Source organism: Bombina bombina, chromosome 1 (assembly GCF_027579735.1).
Source record: "Bombina bombina isolate aBomBom1 chromosome 1, aBomBom1.pri, whole genome shotgun sequence".
Taxonomy (NCBI): Eukaryota; Metazoa; Chordata; class Amphibia; order Anura; family Bombinatoridae; genus Bombina; species Bombina bombina.
In genome coordinates, this window is record NC_069499.1 from 340,516,844 (window position 1) to 340,540,099 (window position 23,256).

The 23,256-nt window shown below is 38.4% G+C and overlaps 1 protein-coding gene across 1 annotated transcript in view; it reads left to right on the top strand.

The window, feature by feature from the left end:
* The window catches only part of VIL1 (villin 1), a 162,388-nt gene that overhangs the window by 42,688 nt on the left and 96,444 nt on the right, over positions 1-23,256 (top strand). The window contains exons 9-11 of the mRNA XM_053689807.1: positions 5,214-5,312; positions 10,001-10,154; positions 18,280-18,380. Coding sequence (XP_053545782.1) covers positions 5,214-5,312; positions 10,001-10,154; positions 18,280-18,380 — 354 coding nt within the window. The remainder of the gene's footprint in view (positions 1-5,213; positions 5,313-10,000; positions 10,155-18,279; positions 18,381-23,256) is intronic.

Sequence of the window (23,256 nt, forward strand, 5' to 3'; positions counted from 1 at the left end):
AATAGTTCTTAACTATTTAATAGCTATTGTACCTGGTTAAAATAAATACAAAGTTACCTGTAAAATAAATATAAATCCTAAAATAGCTATAATATAATTATAATTTATATTGTAGCTATATTAAGGTTTATTTTACAGGTAAGTATTTAGCTTTAAATAGGAATAATTTATTTAATAAGAGTTAATTTATTTCGTTAGATTTAAATTATATTTAATTTAGGGGGGTGTTAGTGTTAAGGTTAGACTTAGCTTTAGGGGTTAATCCATTTATTACAGTAGTGGCGAGATTCGGTCCGCAGATTAGGGGTTAATAATTGAAGTTAGGTGTCGGTGATGTTAGGGAGGGCAGATTAGGGGTTAATACTATTTATTATAGGGTTATTGAGGCGGGAGTGAGGCGGATTAGGGGTTAATAACTTTATTATAATAGCGGCGCGGTCCGGTCGGCAGATTAGGGGTTAATAAGTGTAGGCAGGTGGAGGCAACGTTGTGGGGGGCAGATTAGGGGTTAATAAATATAATATAGGGGTCGGCGGTGTTAGGGGCAGCAGATTAGGGGTACATAGGGATAATGTAAGTAGCGGCGGTTTACGGAGCGGCAGATTAGGGGTTAATAATAATATGCAGGGGTCAGCGATAGCGGGGGCGGCAGATTAGGGGTTAATAAGTGTAAGGTTAGGGGTGTTTAGACTCAGGGTTCATGTTAGAGTGTTAGGTGCAGACGTAGGAAGTGTTTCCCCATAGAAAACAATGGGGCTGCGTTAGGAGCTGAACGCGGCTTTTTTGCAGGTGTTAGGGTTTTTTTCAGCTCAAATGGCCCCATTGTTTTCTATGGGGGAATCGTGCACGAGCACATTTTTGAAGCTGGCCGCTTCCGTAAGCACCGCTGGTATCTAGAGTTGCAGTGGCGTTAAATTATGCTCTACGCTCCATTTTTGGAGCCTAACACACTGAAAACCCAGCCATTCTGTGAACTCTAAATACCAGCGGTATTTAAAAGGTGAGGCCAGAAAAAAGCACGCGTAGCTAACGCACCCCTTTGGCCGCAAAACTCTAAATCTAGGCATACATGAGGTTTATAAAACTGAATTTAAACGTTTACTGGTTTTAATATCAAGAGGACTAGTCTCCTCCATATCCAATGCAATCAACACCTCTTTTAATAAAGAACGAATATACTCCATTTTAAATAAATATGAAGTTTTGTCAGTGTCAATATCTGAGGCAGAATCTTCTGAACCAGATAGATCCTCATCAGAGATAGATAAATCAGAATGTTGTCGGTCATTTAAAAATTCATCGAATTTATGAGAAGTTTTAAAAGACCTTTTACGTTTATTAGAAGGTGGTATAACAGACAGGGCCTTCTGAATAGAATTAGAAACAAATTCTCTCACATTAACAGGAATATCCTGAACATTAGATGTTGAAGGAACAACAACAGGTAATGGATTACTACTAATGGAAATATTGTCTGCTTTTGAAAGTTTATCATGACAACTAACACAAACTACAGCCGGAGGAACAGTTGCCACAAGTTTACAACAAATGCACTTAGCTTTGGTAGAACCGACATCAGGCAGCAGCATTCCAAAAGTAGATTCTGAGACAGGGTCAGATTGAGACATCTTGCAATATGTAATAGAAAAAACAACATATAAAGCAAAATTATCAATTTCCTTATATGACAGTTTCAGGAATGGGAAAAAATGCAAACAGAATAAGCCTCTGAAAACCAGAAGCAAAAAGAAATAATGACTTAAATAATGTCAAAAATTTGACGTCTGCAACAAACACAAGCGTCATAGATGATGCAACTACGTGAAAACTCTCGGCGCCAACTAAGACGCCGGAAATGACGTCATAACGTCAACAAACGTAATTCTCGCGCCAAAAAAAAATAGCGCCAAAAATGACACGATAAATTATAGAATTATGCGCACCCGCGAGCCCGCAATTTAGAAAAGAAAGTCAATTCGAAAAATTTCAGGTAAGAAATAATTTTTTCATATGCATTTCCCAAAAATGAAACTGACAGTCTGTAAGAAGGAAATATACTGATTAACCTGAATCATGGCAAATATAAGTACAAAACATATATTTAGAACTTTACATATAAAGTGCCAAACCATAGCTGAGAGTGTCTCAAATAAAAGAAAACATACTTACCAAAAGACACTCATCTACATAAAGTAGATAGCCAAACCAGTACTGAAACGAGAATCAGTAGAGGTAATGGTATATAAGAGTATATTGTCGATCTGAAAAGGGAGGTAGGAGATGAATCTCTACGACCGATAACAGAGAACCTATGAAATAGATCCCCGTTAGGATGACTATTGCATTCAATAGGTAATACTCCTTTCACATCCCTCTGTCATTCACTGCACTCTGAGAGGAACCGGGCTTCAGCATGCTGAGAAGCGTATATCAACATAGAAATCTAGCACAAACTTACTTCACCACCTCCATAGGAGGCAAAGTTTGTAAAACTGAATTGTGGGTGTGGTGGGGGGTGTATTTGTAGGCATTTTGAGGTTTGAGAAAATTTTGCCCCTCCTGGTAGGAATGTATATCCCATACGTCACTAGCTCATGGACTCTTACCAATTACATGAAAGAAAACAGTTCACTAAGCATTGATAACAAATAACCACTGCTGTTTTTAAGATTTTATCATGATCTTTCCTAGGGATGTATTTATGGATAAAAAAAAAAAATCCACTAGTTAGTGTGGACCATTGTGTAAAAAGATCCTTTTCAATTCACTTCATGCTAAGGTCATCCCCAAATTATTGCTGCTAATAATTAATGCAAAAGCATTTCTAGCCTTTCAAAAAATAAAATAAAATTGGATGGTCAAAAGTATAAACAAATTCTAAGGTGGAGACAGTCATAAAAGAGAGAGAGAAAGAAAGTGAGGGGGAAGAGATAGAGAGTGAGGCTTAAGAGGGGAGAGAGCAAAATAGATGATAAATAGATGATATATCGATGATAGATAGACAGATGATAGATAGATGACAGATAGATGATTGATAGATAGATGATAGATACATAGATGATAGATAGGTAGATTGATAAAACAATGATTGATGATAGATAGATAGATAGATAGATAGATAGATAGATAGATGATAAATAGATTAATAAAACGATGATTGATAGACAGATGATAGATAGATGATAGATAAATGATAGACAAATGATAAATAGATGATAGATGGATAGATGGATAGATAGATAGATAGATAGATAGATAAATAGATAAATAGATAGATAGATAAATAGATAGATAGACAGATGGTAGATAGATGATAGATATTAAATGAGAGGGAAAATTAATGATGAGGAAGTAATTTAAAGAAACAGTAGGAGACGCAAACTTGTGGGCCAAGGACAGCATATACTGTTTATAAAGTAAATACAGGTACAAAACATTTTATCCATAGTACTTGGTACCGGAATAGGTTTGCCCAGTGTAATGTGTTGACATAACATTGTGGCGCATGCTGCAGTCCTAGCTGTCAGCTTAGACAACGAAGATTAGAGCCTGGGGCAGAAGACATCTGCCTTCATATGGGAAGGGATTGTGCTTCCTTTTACCATGTGAGGACATATCACTAATACAGCCAGTGACACAGACAGTAAGATATATATCACAATATAACCACATCATATTGCAACCAATGATTTGAATTAAAGTGGTAATAACCCTCATTATAATAATATATAAGAGTGCCATCCAACCATCAATCCAGAATACAGACAGTGTCATCTCCAGAGGGAGGAAGGGGAGGGTTCCCTCTTCTAAAGAAAATAATTTACAAGCAGAGAGATTGGTCTAAAACACTGTGGCGAAGAGGCTAATGAGAAGGGGACTCTAAATGATCGCTTGGAGAAGAGGGGGCCCCTATCCTACAGAAAAAAGGGATATGAAAGAAAAAATAATCGTTCATGATTCAGATAAAGCATTCGATTTTAAAAAACTTTCTAATTTACTTCTATTATCCATTTTTCTTTGCTCTCATGGTATTTTTTGTTGAAAAGCAGGGACATATGCTTAGGAGCTGGCCCACTTCTGGAGCACTATATGGCAGCAGTGTTGCAAGAATGTTATCCATTCGCAAGAGTACTAGATGGCAGCTCTATTTCATGCCATGTAGTGGTATCTCTTTAACACAAAATATCATTGGAAAGAAGTAAATTGAAAACTTTCTTAAAATTGTATGCTCTGTCTGAAATTCCTTTAATGTACATTGTGTAATAGCAGACAGTTGCCAGTACCTAAGATGGCGGTGACCATGGGGAAGGGGAGAGTTAGAGAGCTGTTTGGGAGGCATCAGAGAGGTGGGAGCGTAAGGGGGGATTCCTTACACTGCAGAAAAAAAATTAATTTATTAAAAACAAAAGCCCTAAAACTTCATACTGGCAGATTTTCTGCAAGTACCTTAGATGGTGGTGACCAGTGGGAAGTGGAGAGAGCTGTTTGGGAGGGATCAGAACTTTTTTTTATATGAGCATGTTTGGCGGCGTAATGGTGGCATGAAATATACCAAAATGGGCCTACATGAATACCTTGGGTTTTCTACAAATAAAATTATTTATTTTTGATAGGTAATTATAAAAAAAACAACTTTCTATTTCTGTTTAAATGGAGTAATAGCAAAAATGCTAAAAAAAAAAACGTTCTGTTATTTTGGGCAAGTTTTTTTCTGAACTACCCAGTAGGGAAGGAATTAAAGGGACATGAAGCAAAACATTTTTCTTTTGTGATTCAGAAAGAGCATGACATTTTAAATAAGTTTCCAATTTACTTTTTTTATAATATTTTCTTTGTTCTTATGGTATTATTTGTAGAAGAGATACCTAGGTATGTAGGGTGCACGTCTGAAGTACTAAATGACAGGAAAAATGATCTTGCAAATGTATAACATACTTGCAATACTACTGCCGTGTAGTGATTCTGACACGTGCACGCTCCTGAGCTTAGCTCTCTGCTTCTTAACATATTCTTAACATATTTATAGAAGTAAATTGTAAAACTGTTTAAAATTTCATGACCTATCTGGATCATGAAAGAAAAACAAATTGATTTCATGTCCTTTTAATGGCGGGGAAAATAGTAATTTTCAATATATATATATTTTTTAAAAATATTAATGAAAAAAGTCTAGATGATTTACTCTCACCCAGCCATTTGATTTTTCTTGATAGGACTGCTACATTTTAGACCAGTGTGGTAAAAAGATCTTTGTGTGGAAAGGAAAAAATGCAACTAAGGAAGAGAGGCAGCAAGCTCTGTCACGGGCCCAGGTGAGTAAAATAATATAAAAACTTAATACCATAGGTTGGATCACCTAACAGTCAATGTATAATGATAATGTATAAATAAGATTACAAAATACTGACATATGACATCTGCAAATGACTTTACTGTTCAAACTAGGTAACTCTACTTTAGTAACTGTAATATAAATGTTTTAGGGCTTGAAAAGGATTAAGACTTTATTCTTCATGGTTATAAATGATCTACTACTTTCAGAAATGTCTCAGTTTCTGTCATTCTGATTTATATATTTTAGTGAAATGTCCCATCTGTGCTTTAAGAGTTTTTTTAAAAAAAGGAGCAAAATATTGTTTTGTATCAAAAAAATATCCTACTATTATTTGGCACTGCACTGAAGTATACTTTCCATATTTGATTTTTTTTTAAATATTTTTTAATATCACGTATTTGTTTCCTAGTAGACAAGGAATGTAAGAAAATGAAGTCCCAAATTAAAAAGTATAACAGTAGTAAGATACAAAAGTGCTGCTCCAGATCAAGTGAAATTCATTATAATAACAGCAAATTCTCATAAACAATCCTACTTAGTTAATAAAGTATTACATCTAACAGGGGCCTATTGCACAAGAAATGACAAACCAATGAATGTCCCCAAATTCACTCCTTATGTGAAGAAGGATTGGGACAAAAAGAAGGAACAACAATTTCCTTATTTATATTGTGATCCGACACTACCTTAGGGAGAAATCTCAGTCTACTATGAAGGACCACCATATCTGCATGGAAAATAAGGTAAGGAGAATCACATTGCAGAGCTGAAAGTTCAGAAACTCTGCAAGCTGAAGAAATAGCAAGAAGAAACAAAACCTTCCAAGATAACAACTTAATATCCACAGAATGCATCGGCTCAAACGGAGTCTGTTGCAAAACTTTAAGAACAAGATTTAAACTCCAAGGAGGAGCAACAGGTTTAAACACAGACCAGAGCCTGAACAAAAGATTGGACATCTGGTAAGTCTGCCAAACGTTTGTGTAAAAGAATAGACAGAGCAGTGATCTGACCCTTCAGAGTACTGACTGACAAACCCTTCTCTAGGCCCTCCTGAAGAAAGGAAAAAATTCTGGGAATCCATGAAGCAAGAATTTGCAAGAAATTCTTCATGGATAGGGAATCTATGATAGTCTGAAAAAACACACCCTTGTAGCTGGAACAAGGGAACTCTTTTTCAGATTCACTTTCCACCTGTGGGAACCTAGAAAAGACAACAAGATCTCTGTATGAGATTCTGCAAGATGAAAAGATGACTCCTGAACCAATATGTCATCCAGATAAGGCGCTACTGCAATCTCCTGGGATCTGACCACTGCAAAAATAGCCCCCAGAACCTTTGTGAAAATTCTGGGAGCCGTGGCAAGGTCAAACAGAAGTGCAACCAACTGGAAATTCTTGTCCAGAAAAGCAAACCTTAGAAACTGATGATGATTCCTGTGAATGGGAACATGAAGATACGCATCCTTCAGGTCTATGGTCCTTATGAATTGACCCTCTTGGACCAAAGGAAGAATGGAATGAATGGTCTCCATCTTGAAGGACGGGACTCTGAGGAATTTGTGGAGACATTTTAGGTCTAAAATAGGGCAAAAAGTTCTTTCTTTTTTGGGAACTACAAAAAGGTTTAAATAGAATCCTTGACCCTGATCCTCTACAGGAACTGGAGCAATCTCTCACAGGGAAGATAGGTCCTTTACACAGTTTAAGAAGGCCTCTCTCTTAACCTGATCTACAGATAATCTGAAGAGGATGAAACTGTCCCTGGGAGGACAAGTCTTGAATTCTATTTTGTAACCCTTGGATACTATGTCCACCGCCCAAGGATCTGGGATATTGCGTATTCAAGCTTGATAAAAAAAGGAAAGCTTGCCCCCCACTTTATCCAGGACTGGACTGGGGGCAGACCCTTCATGCTGATTTAGCATCAGATGAAGGCTTTTTCGATTGTTTTCCCTTATTCCAAGGCTGGTTGGACCTCCAAGAGGTTTTGGACTGATCCGGCTTGGAAGAGGAAGATGGAGACTTCTGTCCTTTAAAGTTACAAAAGGACCGAAAATTTGAATTCTGGCAACCCTTAGGTCCTGAGGTAAGAAAGACCTCTTTCCACCAGTAATCTCATAAATTATCTCTGCCTGACCAGGACCAAAGAGAGTCTTACCCTTATAAGGTAAAGAAAGAAGTTTGGACCTGGAAGTTAAAACAGCCGACCAAGATTTTAACCACAAAGCCCTGCTAACCAGAACAGTGAAGCTGGACATTTTGGCACCCAGTCTAATCACTTGCATGTTAGCATCAGAAATAAAAGAATTGGCCAGTTTAAGAGCCTAGATCCTATCTTGGATCTCTTCTTTAGAAGTCTATTCTAAAATCAGCTCAGACAGGGCATTGCACCAATAAGATGCTGCACTTGTCACCGTAACAATACCTGCAGCAGGTTGCCACTGGAGACCTTGATGAATGTACATTTTCTTTAAGTAAGCCTCACATTTCTTATCCATTGGATACTTGAAAGAACAACTATCCTCAATAGGAATAGTAGTTCTTTTGGCTAGAGTAGGGATAGCTCCTTCCACCTTAGGAACTGTATGCCACGAATCACGTATGGAGTCAGCAACAGGAAAAAAAAAAAAAAAAACAGGAGAAGGGGAAAAAGGAACCCCAGGCTATAATCTCTGACATATGGTAAAATACTTCTGTGGAAGAAGGAGCATCATAATTTTTAGGGTTGACAGCGACAGAAGAGTCAGAGTCGTCCAAAGTAGCTAGCAACTCTTTTAGAAGCAAACAAAGCTGTTCACGCTTGAATCTAAAATTGACATCTTCAGATTCTGCAGAAATTTCGCCCATAGTGTCAGAGTCTGAAATTTCACCCTCGGAGGGTACTGAGGTATCTTCCTCATCTTACTTCTGGGAAAGGTTAGCCGGCTTAGGTTTAGAATGTTCAGAAACATTACTAGCTGTAAAAAACTCTTGGATTTCCTCTTACGCTTACCCAAAGTAGGGAAAGCAGATAAAGCTGCAGACACCGCAGACGTAATCTGTGCAGCAAAATCCCCTGGTAAATAAACACCTCCAGGAGGATTAGAGTAACTGCAAGGCACTGTATGAGAAACAGATTAAGTCTGGGACACTTGAGGAGAAAGCTGAGGCATCTCTTGCACAGCAGAATCCTGGGAGACATGTGGCTCAGAAGGAAGTAATTTGTCCTTACACTTTAAGGTTTTAGATAGTCATAATGAACAAAATTGCATGGGCAGGACAATTTCAGCCTCTAGACATAGTAAGCATTTGTCCATAGACATAGTTTTATACTGGTCTGTGTCGATAACTGTATAGCTCCCACTAATAATAAATTACCCAATAAATTAATAGCGGTAAGCCACTTTGAGGAAAAAACATTTGTAAAGCAAAATAGAGGAATTTTTACAAAGTTGACACCAAGACACTCACTTTATAATAAAAATAAATGCACCACTAAACCTCAGTCTGACTAAGGTGCCCTACCGTAACCGGAGCAGGAGATGCCACTAGTAGAAAGAGTGAGGACTCTCCAATCGATGAACAAAGTTTCCAGCCTTCAGACGATCCGATCGGCAAGAAAACACAGCCAACAGAAAATTTTACCTAGCCGGTAAAATCTCCACTCAGCGTATGCAGCCGGAAGAGCGGAGTGTCATGTGACCGGCAATGAGAAAGAAACTGCGCCACAGAAAAAAAGGCGCGCGACTAAAAAGGCGACTGATTTGAATAAAGAGGCTGTCCTTATCACAATATAATCTTGTAGTCCTCTGTCAAATACTAGTAAACCACAAAGTTTCTCTAAAAAGTACCACTCACAGACATCTAAAAACACTCCTTCAGCCACACTAGAGATGAGATATCTCAATATAGGGGAAGAAAATTAACCCCTTAGTCTCCTATCCAACATGCAAATGTGCCTGCAGTCTGCCCTGATTGTATCCCCAATAAACAGATAACTGAGACCTAGCAGATTTAACCCCTTAAAGTGCACACCTTCACAACCTAGAAGGTAAAAAGCACTAACCTGAGGATTCTGCTGCCGGGCAGAGAGGCAGATACAAGGGTGTGATAGATATTCCACTCTCTATCAGGGACCTGAAGACATAGAAAGAACAGAGTAACTAACTCTGGCTTAATTTCAAAGGGGTAGCAAGAGTGTTAGAAAGCGTTGAGGTGGTCCTTGCTTTGTTTCTAACTGCTAAAAGGCCACCATTACCCTTACTAAAGAGATTGACATGGACTTAGCCAGACCCCAATCCTTGCTTGCAGGGAAAAGTACCCATTAAAGGATTAATCTTCTCAGACACTTATCTTCACCATCCTCCCGACACAGAGGCAAAGAATGACTGGGGTTTGGGTAAGGGAGGTCATACTTAACAGCTCTGCTGGGGTGCTCTTTGCCTCCTCCTGCTGGTCAAGAAGTGAATATCCCACTAGTAATTAGAATGATGTGGACTCTCCATGTCATAGGAAAGAAATAGGCATTTTTAATGGAAAGGGTTCAGTTATCCCTTTTCCTTTTATAACGTGACTGAATTCTAAAATCATGTGTAATATAACATTTAGTAAACTATATTCCTACAGTGAAGCTGGACCATTGCTGCCAATACACATTTTCTATCTTTTCTTCTTTGCTAATAGAGTTTTATCACAGCCAAAAACTACTCTCCTTCCACAAACATAGAGGTGCAGAATGACGGAGCAGAATCTGCTGTGTTTAAACAACTCTTTCAGAAATGGACAACAAAGGATCAGACTGCTGGTCTGGGCAAGACACATAGTGTTGGAAAAGTGGGTAAGTCTAGCAAAACATCTAAAGCTGACTGGGTCTTATCACTTAAAGGGATATGAAACATGATATTATTTGTATCACATGATACTGCAAATATAGCAGTTCAAACTGATTTTCCAAGCAGCTGTTAAAGGGATATAAAATAATTTTCTTACCCTGTGTTGAAAATGACCTGCTTACAAATAAGGGCTAGATTACAAGAGGAGAACTAAAATAATCGCATGCCCGCAAATGGGCAAATTTGCCCATTTGCGGGAGCGCAATAATTAGCCAGCCATTACAAGTGGCTGGTTATTGCTACTCCAAGCTCACAGTAGCAATTAGTGCTTATAAAATTAACCAGGGATCATATTTATGGTTCATTTTTTAATGTCCCACAAATGCCCCCGAAATACAGTGTATAGTATTTTAGTAAAAAATAAAGGTAGCAACATCTTTATTTTTTAATAAAATAACAGCACTAGGCAGTATTTTGGGGGTAAAGTTGGCAGGAGTGCCTTTACAATGCGGTCTATGGAAACTGTGTGTTTCTAGTAAATATATATGCATATGCTTATATATACATATATATATATATATATATATATATATATGTGTGTGTTAATATGTGTATATAAACTGTAAATAAACATATTAACACATAAAAAACATAATTTATGTAAGAACTTACCTGATAAATTCATTTCTTTCATATTAGCAAGAGTCCATGAGCTAGTGACGTATGGGATATACATTCCTACCAGGAGGGGCAAAGTTTCCCAAACCTCAAAATGCCTATAAATACACCCCTCACCACACCCACAATTCAGTTTAACGAATAGCCAAGAAGTGGGGTGATAAAAAAGTGCGAAAGCATATAAAATAAGGAATTGGAATAATTGTGCTTTATACAAAAATCATAACCACCCCAAAAAAAGGGCGGGCCTCATGGACTCTTGCTAATATGAAAGAAATGAATTTATCAGGTAAGTTCTTACATAAATTATGTTTTCTTTCATGTAATTAGCAAGAGTCCATGAGCTAGTGACGTATGGGATAATGATTACCCAAGATGTGGATCTTTCCACGCAAGAGTCACTAGAGAGGGAGGGATAAAATAAAGACAGCCAATTCCTGCTGAAAATAATCCACACCCAAAATAAAGTTTAATGAAAAACATAAGCAGAAGATTCAAACTGAAACCGCTGCCTGAAGTACTTTTCTACCAAAAACTGCTTCAGAAGAAGAAAATACATCAAAATGGTAGAATTTAGTAAAAGTATGCAAAGAGGACCAAGTTGCTGCTTTGCAAATCTGATCAATCGAAGCTTCATTCCTAAACGCCCAGGAAGTAGAAACTGACCTAGTAGAATGAGCTGTAATCCTTTGAGGCGGAGATTTACCCGACTCAACATAGGCAAGATGAATTAAAGATTTCAACCAAGATGCCAAAGAAATGGCAGAAGCTTTCTGGCCTTTTCTAGAACCAGAAAAGATAACAAATAAACTAGAAGTCTTTCGGAAAGACTTAGTAGCTTCAACATAGTATTTCAAAGCTCTAACAACATCCAAAGAATGCAATGATTTCTCCTTAGAATTCTTAGGATTAGGACATAATGAAGGAACCACAATTTCCCTACTAATGTTGTTAGAATTCACAACTTTAGGTAAAAATTCAAAAGAAGTTCGCAACACTGCCTTATCCTGATGAAAAATCAGAAAAGGAGACTCACAAGAAAGAGCAGATAATTCAGAAACTCTTCTGGCAGAAGAGATTGCCAAAAGGAACAAAACTTTCCAAGAAAGTAATTTAATGTCCAATGAATGCATAAGTTCAAACGGAGGAGCTTGAAGAACCCCCAGAACCAAATTCAAACTCCAAGGAGGAGAAATTGACTTAATGACAGGTTTTATACGAACCAAAGCTTGTACAAAACAAAGAATATCAGCAATCTTTCTGTGAAAAAGAACAGAAAGAGCAGAGATTTGTCCTTTCAAAGAACTTGCGGATAAACCTTTATCTAAACCATCCTGAAGAAACTGTAAAATTCTCGGAATTCTAAAAGAATGCCAAGAAAAATGATGAAAAAGACACCAAGAAATATAAGTCTTCCAGACTCTATAATATATCTCTCTGGATACAGATTTACGAGCCTGTAACATAGTATTAATCACAGAGTCAGAGAAACCTCTTTGACCAAGAATCAAGCGTTCAATCTCCATACCTTTAAATTTAAGGATTTGAGATCCTGATGGAAAAAAGGACCTTGCGACAGAAGGTCTGGTCGTAGCGGAAGAGTCCACGGATGGCAAGAGGCCATCCGGACAAGATCCGCATACCAAAACCTGTGAGGCCATGCCGGAGCTACCAGCAGAACAAACGAGCATTCCTTCAGAATCTTGGAGATTATTCTTGGAAGAAGAACTAGAGGCGGAAAGATATAAGCAGAATGATACTTCCAAGGAAGTGATAATGCATCCACTGCTTCCGCCTGAGGATCCCGGGATCTGGACAGATACCTGGGAAGTTTCTTGTTTAGATGAGACGCCATCAGATCTATTTCTGGAAGCTCCCACATTTGAACAATCTGAAGAAATACCTCTGGGTGAAGAGACCATTCGCCCGGATGCAACGTTTGGCGACTGAGATAATCCGCTTCCCAATTGTCTATACCTGGGATATGAACCGCAGAGATTAGACAGGAGCTGGATTCCGCCCAAACCAGAATTCGAGATACTTCTTTCATAGCCAGAGGACTATGAGTCCCTCCTTGATGATTGATGTATGCCACAGTAGTGACATTGTCTGTCTGAAAACAAATGAACGATTCTCTCTTCAGAAGAGGCCAAGACTGAAGAGCTCTGAAAATTGCACGGAGTTCCAAAATATTGATCGGTAATCTCACCTCCTGAGATTCCCAAACTCCTTGTGACGTCAGAGATCCCCACACAGCTCCCCAACCTGTAAGACTTGCATCTGTTGAAATTACAGTCCAGGTCGGAAGCACAAAAGAAGCCCCCTGAATTAAACGATGGTGATCTGTCCACCATGTTAGAGAGCGTCGTACAATCGGTTTTAAAGATATTAATTGAGATATCTTTGTGTAATCCTTGCACCATTGATTCAGCATACAGAGCTGAAGAGGTCGCATGTGAAAACGAGCAAAGGGGATCGCGTCCGATGCAGCAGTCATAAGACCTAGAATTTCCATGCATAAGGCTACCGAAGGGAATGATTGTGACTGAAGGTTTCGACAAGCTGAAATCAATTTTAGACGTCTCTTGTCTGTTAAAGACAGAGTCATGGACACTGAATCTATCTGGAAACCCAGAAAGGTTACCCTTGTCTGAGGAATCAATGAACTTTTTGGTGAATTGATCCTCCAACCATGATCTTGAAGAAACAACACAAGTTGATTCGTATGAGATTCTGCTAAATGTAAAGACTGAGCAAGTACCAAGATATCGTCCAAATAAGGAAATACCACAATACCCTGTTCTCTGATTACAGACAGAAGGGCACCGAGAACCTTTGTAAAAATTCTTGGAGCTGTAGCTAGGCCAAACGGCAGAGCCACAAACTGGTAATGCTTGTCCAGAAAAGAGAATCTCAGGAACTGATAATGATCTGGATGAATCGAAATATGCAGATATGCATCCTGTAAATCTATTGTGGACATAAAATGCCCTTGCTGAACAAAAGGCAAGATAGTCCTTACAGTTACCATTTTGAACGTTGGTATCCTTACATAACGATTCAATATTTTTAGATCCAGAACTGGTCTGAAGGAATTCTCCTTCTTTGGTACAATGAAGAGATTTGAATAAAACCCCATCCCCTGTTCCAGAACTGGAACTGGCATAATTACTCCAGCCAACTCTAGATCTGAAACACAATTCAGAAATGCTTGAGCTTTCACTGGATTTACTGGGACACGGGAAAGAAAAAATCTTTTTGCAGGAGGTCTCATCTTGAAACCAATTCTGTACCCTTCTAAAACAATGTTCTGAATCCAAAGATTGTGAACAGAATTGATCCAAATTTCTTTGAAAAAACGTAACCTGCCCCCTACCAGCTGAGCTGGAATGAGGGCCGCACCTTCATGTGGACTTAGAAGCAGGCTTTGCCTTTCTAGAAGGCTTGGATTTATTCCAGACTGGAGATGGTTTCCAAACTGAAACTGCTCCTGAGGATGAAGGATCAGGCTTTTGTTCTTTGTTGAAACGAAAGGAACGAAAACGATTATTAGCCCTGTTTTTTACCCTTAGATTTTTTATCCTGTGGTAAAAAAAGTTCCTTTCCCACCAGTAACAGTTGAGATAATGGAATCCAACTAAGAACCAAATAATTTGTTACCCTGGAAAGAAATGGAAAGTAGAGTTGATTTAGAAGCCATATCAGCATTCCAAGTTTTAAGCCATAAAGCTCTTCTAGCTAAAATAGCTAGAGACATAAACCTGACATCAACTCTGATAACATCAAAAATGGCATCACAGATAAAATTATTAGCATGCTGAAGAAGAATAATAATATTATGAGAATCATTATCTCTTACTTGTTGTGCTAAAGTCTCCAACCAAAAAGTTGAAGCTGCAGCAACATCAGCCAAAGATATAGCAGGTCTAAGAAGATTACCTGAACACAGATAAGCTTTTCTTAGAAAGTATTCAATTTTCCTATCTAAAGGATCTTTAAACGAAGTACCATCTGACGTAGGAATAGTAGTACGTTTAGCAAGGGTAGAAATAGCCCCATCGACTTTAGGGATTTTGTCCCAAAATTCTAATCTGTCAGACGGCACAGGATATAATTGCTTAAAACGTTTAGAAGGAGTAAATGAATTACCCAATTTATCCCATTCTCTGGAAATTACTTCAGAAATAGCATTAGGAACAGGAAAAACTTCTGGAATAACCACAGGAGATTTAAATACCTTATCTAAATGTTTAGAATTAGTATCAAGAGGACCAGAATCCTCTATTTCTAAAGCAATTAGTACTTCTTTAAGTAAAGAACGAATAAATTCCATTTTAAATAAATATGAAGTTTTATCAGCATCAATCTCTGAGACAGAATCCTCTGAACCAGAAGAGTCATCAGAATCAGAATGATGATGTTCATTTAAAAATTCATCTGTAGAGAGAGAAGTTTTAAAAGATTTTTTATGTTTACTAGAAGGAGAAATAACAGACATAGCCTTCTTGATGGATTCAGAAACAAAATCTCTTATGTTATCAGGAACATTCTGCACCTTAGATGTTGAGGGAACTGCAACAGGCAATGGTACATTACTAAAGTACATATTATCTGCTTTAACAAGTTTGTCATGACAATTAATACAAACAACAGCCGGAGGAATAGCTACCAAAAGTTTACAGCAGATACACTTAGCTTTGGTAGTTCCAGCACTAGACAGCGATTTTCCTGAAGTATCTTCTGACTCAGATGCAACGTGAGACATCTTGCAATATGTAAGAGAAAAAACAACATATAAAGCAAAATTGATCAAATTCCTTAAATGACAGTTTCAGGAATGGGAAAAAAATGCCAATAAACAAGCTTCTAGTAACCAGAAGCAAAGAAAAAATGAGACTGAAATAATGTGGAGACAAAAGCGACGCCCATATTTTTTGGCGCCAAATAATACGCCCACATTGTTTGGCGCCTAAATGCTTTTTGGCGCCAAAAATGACGCCACATCCGGAACGCCGACATTTTTGGCGCAAAAGGACGTCAAAAAAATGATGCAACTTCCGGCGACACGTATGACGCCGGAAACAGAAAAGATTTTTTGCGCCAAAAAAGTCCGCGCCAAGAATGACGCAATAAAATGAAGCATTTTCAGCCCCCGCGAGCCTAACAGCCCACAGGGAAAAAAAGTCAAATTTTTAAGGTAAGAAAAAATGATTGATTCAAATGCATTATCCCAAATATGAAACTGACTGTCTGAAAATAAGGAATGTTGAACATTCTGAGTCAAGGCAAATAAATGTTTGAATACATATATTTAGAACTTTATAAATAAAGTGCCCAACCATAGCTTAGAGTGTCACAGAAAATAAAATTTACTTACCCCAGGACACTCATCTACATGTTTGTAGAAAGCCAAACCAGTACTGAAACGAAAATCAGCAGAGGTAATGGTATATAAATAAGAGTATATCGTCGATCTGAAAAGGGAGGTAAGAGATGAATCTCTACGACCAATAACAGAGAACCTATGAAATAGACCCCGTAGAAGGAGATCACTGCATTCAAATAGGCAATACTCTCCTCACATCCCTCTGACATTCACTGCACGCTGAGAGGAAAACCGGGCTCCAACTTGCTGCGGAGCGCATATCAACGTAGAATCTAGCACAAACTTACTTCACCACCTCCATAGGAGGCAAAGTTTGTAAAACTGAATTGTGGGTGGGGTGAGGGGTGTATTTATAGGCATTTTGAGGTTTGGGAAACTTTGCCCCTCCTGGTAGGAATGTATATCCCATACGTCACTAGCTCATGGACTCTTGCTAATTACATGAAAGAAATATATGTATAAAAGCATATACATATTTATTTATATTTGCTGTCATCGTTGCGCTACTTACCCCCTTCCCTGTGCTTAGGTTCTGATGCCGTCTCTGAAATTTGATGGTGTTCTATCAGAAGAGCGAACATATCAGACTAGCTAACAGAAGTGACGTTCCATCAGCTGTCTGATAAGAAATACATACCGTGCATGCGCTCCTCAGCGTAGTCACATTCCAAAGCCACTACATAACAACCCATCAGATTCTTCAACAGAGAACGGCTGCACACTAACAGCCATTACATTGGATGCTTGTTACAGCGCATTTGGGAAATACAAACACGATTACAAACGCCCTTATATATATTTATTAGACGTAGCTGAAGTTTGTGACCGGTTTAATTATTATATATAAAGGCGTTTGTAAACATGTTAGTAACAAGTGTCCAAAATGTTTTATATATATTTATTGTAACACAAGTAATCTGCAAACGTTTGTGATTCAAGGATGTGCACGTTCAATATATTTACTTTGATTTTTAAATATACAGCCAGGGTAGCTTTCTTGAGAGAACACCTGAGAGAGCAGTGCTAAATACATTCAACTTTTTTAACCCTTGAGAGCTGCTTTATAACCGTGTGCAATCTGATGGCTGTTAGTGCGCTCTGGCGTTCACCGTTGAAGAATGGCTTTGGAATGTAAGCGCATGCGCGGTGCGTATTTCTTCTCAGACAGCTGACAGAACGTCACTTCCGTTCTCTAGTCTGAGGTGTTCATTCTTCTAATAGAACACTGGCACTAAGCTTCTGGATTACCATCATACTCTTTGGTTTTATTGTTTACTGTCCCTTTAAAGGGGGCAGTAAACCTAAACAATAATGTTATATAATTCTGCACATAGTGCAGAACTATATAACATTAATTTAGTGGCAACTTTATACTTCAAAGTATTTGAAAGATTTCTAATGCCAAAGTAGAAATTTGTAGAACGCCGCTCCCTGGCTCTACTGAGCAGGTCTGGTCTTATCAGAAGCGCATCGCGGCACGCTGTCTACTCACAGCCGGCCCGATCGCCATTAAACTCACTGTAGCTTGCACCCGCCCTGGTCTGGTAGCGGGAGCGAGCTACATTGAGTTTAATGGCGCAATCGGGCCGCTTGTGACTTGACAGAGTGCCGCTATGCGCTTCTGAAAAGACCAGCCCCACTCAGTAGAGCCAGGGGCGGCGTTCTACAAATTTCTACTTTGGCAATAAACATCTTTCAAATACTTTGAAGTATAAAGTTGACACTAAATTAATGTTATATAATTCTGCACTATGTGCAGAATTATATAACATTATTGTTTAGGTTTCCTGCCCCTTTAAGTTTAATAAAAGAAATCTACCAACAACACTTGAACATTTTTAGATGAGCATTTTCAATCAGTGCACACTCGCTCTAAAGAGTTTGTCACCCCTGGGCCGGGGTCTTGGTCCATTCTATCTGAGGGACAGATTGAAAAAGATGACCAATGTCCAGAAGAGGAGTCTTTTACTCACCTATACAATGGGGTTTAGTTCTGTGCTCCTCAATCCATTTCATGCTAATTTAATTTAATTATGATACCAATTATTGTTCCTATTTGGTTGCAGCCAAAGTGGAACAAGTGAAATTTGATGCAGCTACAATGCACGCCCAGCCTCAGATAGCTGCACAACAGAAGATGGTGGATGATGGATCAGGAGAAGTAGAGGTGATAATATATTATTAGTTTTATGACCACCCAAGTATCACTATAGGCAACCCATTGAGTTATTTTTAGTCACAACAGAATTAATCTTGTATTTTGCCAACATAGGGCTAGATTACAAGTGGTGCTCTATTTAATGCTCCCACTCAATTGTAAACTTCACTAGAAGAAACATTTTTGCTTAAAACTTCAGATATCACAACCGAGTTAATTATTTTTTGTACTTATATTCTTTGGAATATTTAGAATTGTTTACAGTATCTATATTAAGTTTTAATTCTTATTAATATTTTTTAAATATTTTATATGCAATATTTCAATAACGCACCTTCAGATAATTAAGTTTTCATGTGCGCTAATCTGACACCGTGTTGTAGCTACAGTGTGAAACCTGAAGAGTGTTACGCATATTTTACATTCCAATTTTCTTCACACAGAAAGAAATAAATTTTTTATTATTAACTATATAATTTTTATATATCTGATAATGTAAAATATATATAGGTATATATATAATATTATGTGATATATACATATATATGTATATATATATATATATATATATATATATATGTATTTACAATAAAAATAACATTATGCTGTATGCAAAAGAACATTGGAATATTAAATATTTACAGTAAATACACAGTGAAACACATTACTAAAATATGTAATTATTATTTAGATATATATATATATATCAAAAAGATAAAAATAAAATTGAGGTGCTACACAAAAGTTCTGATGCGTTCTAAGGCAATAAGAGGTGTATCAAGTCCAAAACTGCATATGTCATTAGCAGAGATAGCTGTGGGGCCCCAGAAATTGAGAAACCGAATTTCTATGTTCTCCAGAGTCCTTGATATAACTTGTGAACCATAGAACTCTTTATATGGTACAGTAAAAAAGACAGCTTGATTGCGCTGCACGCATTAACTTGTAACATAACACTGGTACAACTCGTTATAACTTCAAGGGGTGTCCACTTAGTATCTTTAAACATAATCGCCTAGATTAAGAGTTCTGCGTTAGCCGTCAAAAGCAGCGTTAAGGGCTCCTAACGCTGCTTTTGGCCGCCCGCTGGTATTTAGAGTCGACCAGGTAAAGGTGTACCGCTCACTTACAAGCTGCGACTTTTCCATACCGTAGATCACCTTACGCCAATTGCGTATCCTATCTTTTCAATAGGATCTTCCTAATGCCGGTATTTAGAGTCTTGGCTGAAGTGATCGTTACACCTCTACCGACAAGACTCCTACCGCCCATGGAAAGGCTGTAGTTAAGAGCTTTATGGGCTAACGCTGGTATATAAAGCTCTTAACTACAGTGCTCTAAAGTACACTAACACCCATAAACTACCTATGTACCCCTAAACCGAGGTCCCCCCACATCGCCGCCACTATAATAAATATTTTTAACCCCTAATCTGCCGACCGCACATTGCCACCACCTACATTATCCCTATGAACCCCTAATCTGCTGCCCCTAACATCGCCGACACCTACATAATATTTATTAACCCCTAATTTGCCCCCCCCCCAACGTCGCCGCCACCTAACTTCAAGTATTAACCCCTAATCTGCCGACCGGACCTAGCCGCTACTATAATAAATGTATTAACCCCTAAAGCTAAGTCTAACCCTAACCCTAACACCCCCCTAAGTTAAATATAATTTTAATCTAATGAAATAAATTAAATCTTATTAACTAAAGTATTCCTATTTAAAACTAAATACTTACCTGTAAAATAAACCCTAATATAGCTACAATATAACGAATAATTATATTGTAGCTATTTTAGGATTTATATTTATTTTACAGGCAACTTTGTATTTATTTTAACTAGGTACAATAGCTATTAAATAGTTATTTACTATTTAATAGCTACCTAGTTAAAATAATTACAAAATTACCTGTAAAATAAATCCTAACCTAAGTTACAATTAAACCTAACACTACACTATCAATAAATTAAATAAATTACCTACAATTACATACAATTAAATAAACTAAACTAAATACCAAAAAAAAAAGAGATTACAAGAATAGTAGGCTAATTACACCTACTCTAAGCCCCCTAATAAAATAAAAAAGCCCCCCAAATTAATAAAGGTCCCTACCCTATTCTAAATTAAAAAGTAATCAGCTCTTTTACTAGCCCTTAAAAGGGCTTTTTGCGGGGCATGCCCCAAAGTTCTTTTGCCTGTAAAAAAAAATAAACCCCACCCCAACATTAAAACCCACCACCCACATACCCCTACTCTAACCCACCCAAACCCCCCTTAAAAAAACCTAACACTACCCCCCTGAAGATCTCCCTACCTTGAGTCGTCTTCACCCAGCCGGGCCGAAGTCTTCATCCGATGGGGCAGAAGAGGACATCCAGACTGGCAGAAGTCTTCATCCTATCCGGGCAGAAGAGGACATCCGGACCGGCAGATATCTTCATCCAAGCGGCATCTTCTATCTTCATCCATCCGGAGCGGAGCCATCTTCTTCCCAGCCGACGCGGATCCATCCTCTTCAACCGACGCCTACTCGACGAATGAAGGTTCCTTTAAATGACGTCATCCAAGATGGCGTCCCTCGAATTCCGATTGGCTGATAGGATTCTATCAGCCAATCGGAATTAAGGTAGGAAAAATCTGATTGGCTGATCCAATCATCCAATCAGATTGAGCTTGCATTCTATTGGCTGTTCCGATCAGCCAATAGAATGCGAGCTCAATCTGATTGGCTGATTGGATCAGCCAATCTGATTGAACTTGAATCTGATTGGCTGATTGAATCAGCCAATCAGATTTTTTCTACCTTAATTCCGATTGGCTGATAGAATCCTATCAGCCAATCGGAATTCGAGGGACGCCATCTTGGATGACGTCATTTAAAGGAACCTTCATTCGGCGAGTAGGCGTCGGTTGAAGAGGATGGATCCGCGTCGACTGGGAAGAAGATGGCTCCGCTCTGCCCCGGATGGATGAAAATAGAAGATGCCACTTGGATGAAGATGTCTGCCAGTCTGGATGTCCTCTTCTGCCCGGATAGGATGAAGACTTCTGCCAGTCTGGATGTCCTCTTCTGCCCCATCGGATGAAGACTTCGGCCCGGCTGGGTGAAGACGACTCAAGGTAGGGAGATCTTCAGGGGGGTAGTGTTAGGTTTATTTAAGGGGGGTTTGGGTGGTTTAGAGAAGGGGTATGTGGGTGGTGGGTTTTAATGTTGGGGGGGGTTGAATTTTTTTTTTTACAGGCAAAAGAGCTGATTACTTTGGGGCATGCCCCGCAAAAAGCCCTTTTAAGGGCTGGTAAAAGAGCTGATTACTTTTTAATTTAGAATAGGGTAGGGACCTTTATTATTTTGGGGGGCTTTTTTTATTTTATTAGGGGGCTTAGAGTAGGTGTAATTAGCCTAATATTCTTGTAATCTTTTTTTATTTTTTGTAATTTAGTGTTTTGTTTTTTTGTAATTTAGTTTAGTTTATTTAATTGTATGTAATTGTAGGTAATTTATTTAATTAATTTATTGATAGTGTAATGTTAGGTTTAATTGTATCTTAGGTTAGGATTTATTTTACAGGTAATTTTGTAATTATTTTAACTAGGTAGCTATCAAATAGTAAATAACTATTTAATAGCTATTGTACCTAGTTAAAATAAATACAAAGTTGCCTGTAAAATAAATATAAATCCTAAAATAGCTACAATATAATTATTCGTTATATTGTAGCTATATTAGGGTTTATTTTACAGGTAAGTATTTCGTTTTAAATAGGAATACTTTAGTTAATAAGATTTAATTTATTTTGTTAGATTAAAATTATATTTAACTTAGGGGGGTGTTAGGGTTCGATTTAGCTTTAGGGGTTAATACATTTATTATAGTAGCGGCGAGGTCCGGTTGGCAGATTAGGGGTTAATACTTGAAGTTAGGTGGCGGCGACGTTGGGGGGGCAGATTAGGGGTTAATAAATATTATGTAGGTGTCAGCGATGTTGGGGGCAGCAGATTAGGGGTTCAGAGGGATAATGTAGGTGGCAGCGGTGTCTGGAGCGGCAGATTAAGGGTTAATAGTGTAATGCAGGTGTCAGCGATAGCGGGGTCGGCAGATTAGGGGTTAATAAGTGTAAGGTTAGGGGTGTTTAGACTCAGGGTTCATGTTAGGGTGTTAGGTGCAGCCTTAGAAAGTGTTTCCCCATTGGAAACAATGGGGCTTCGTTGGGAGCTTAATGCTGCTTTTTTACAGGTGTTAGGTTTTTTTTCAGCCCAAACTGCCCCATTGTTTCCTATGGGGGAATCGTGCACAAGCACGTTTTGCCAGCTTACCGCTACTGTAAGCAACGCTGGTATTGAGGGTTGAAGTAGCGGTAAATTCGGCTCAACGCACCCTTTTTGGAGCCTAACGCAGCCCTTCAGACAACTCTAAATACCAGCGTTGTTTGGGAGCAGCGGTAGGAAAAAAAGCTACGTTAGCTACGTGGGTCTTTACCGACAAAACTCTAAATCTAGGCGTATGTGTGTTGTGATAATTAGATACAGTCTCGTATCAACAAACTTATTCTGCGGGTGTACAGCGTGGGTGAGTCGGTTGGTTGGCATCTTCACTTGCCCCCATTTGTCCAATTCAGCGTAATTGCATACCCAGCCTGTGTAGGCGTAGCGGTTACATCATTATCATCTATTCGTCAGACATGATGCGCTTCACCCCTCCCACAAAGGGCTGGCGTAGGGGCCTCATCCTACTCACCCACGCTGTACACCCGCAGAATAATAATGTATTGAATATCCTGTCCAGTGGTGAATGAAGCACACATACCAGAGCGTGTTTTTTAACACTTGAGAGCCTGGTTCACAAGTTATATCAAGGACTCTGGAGAACATAG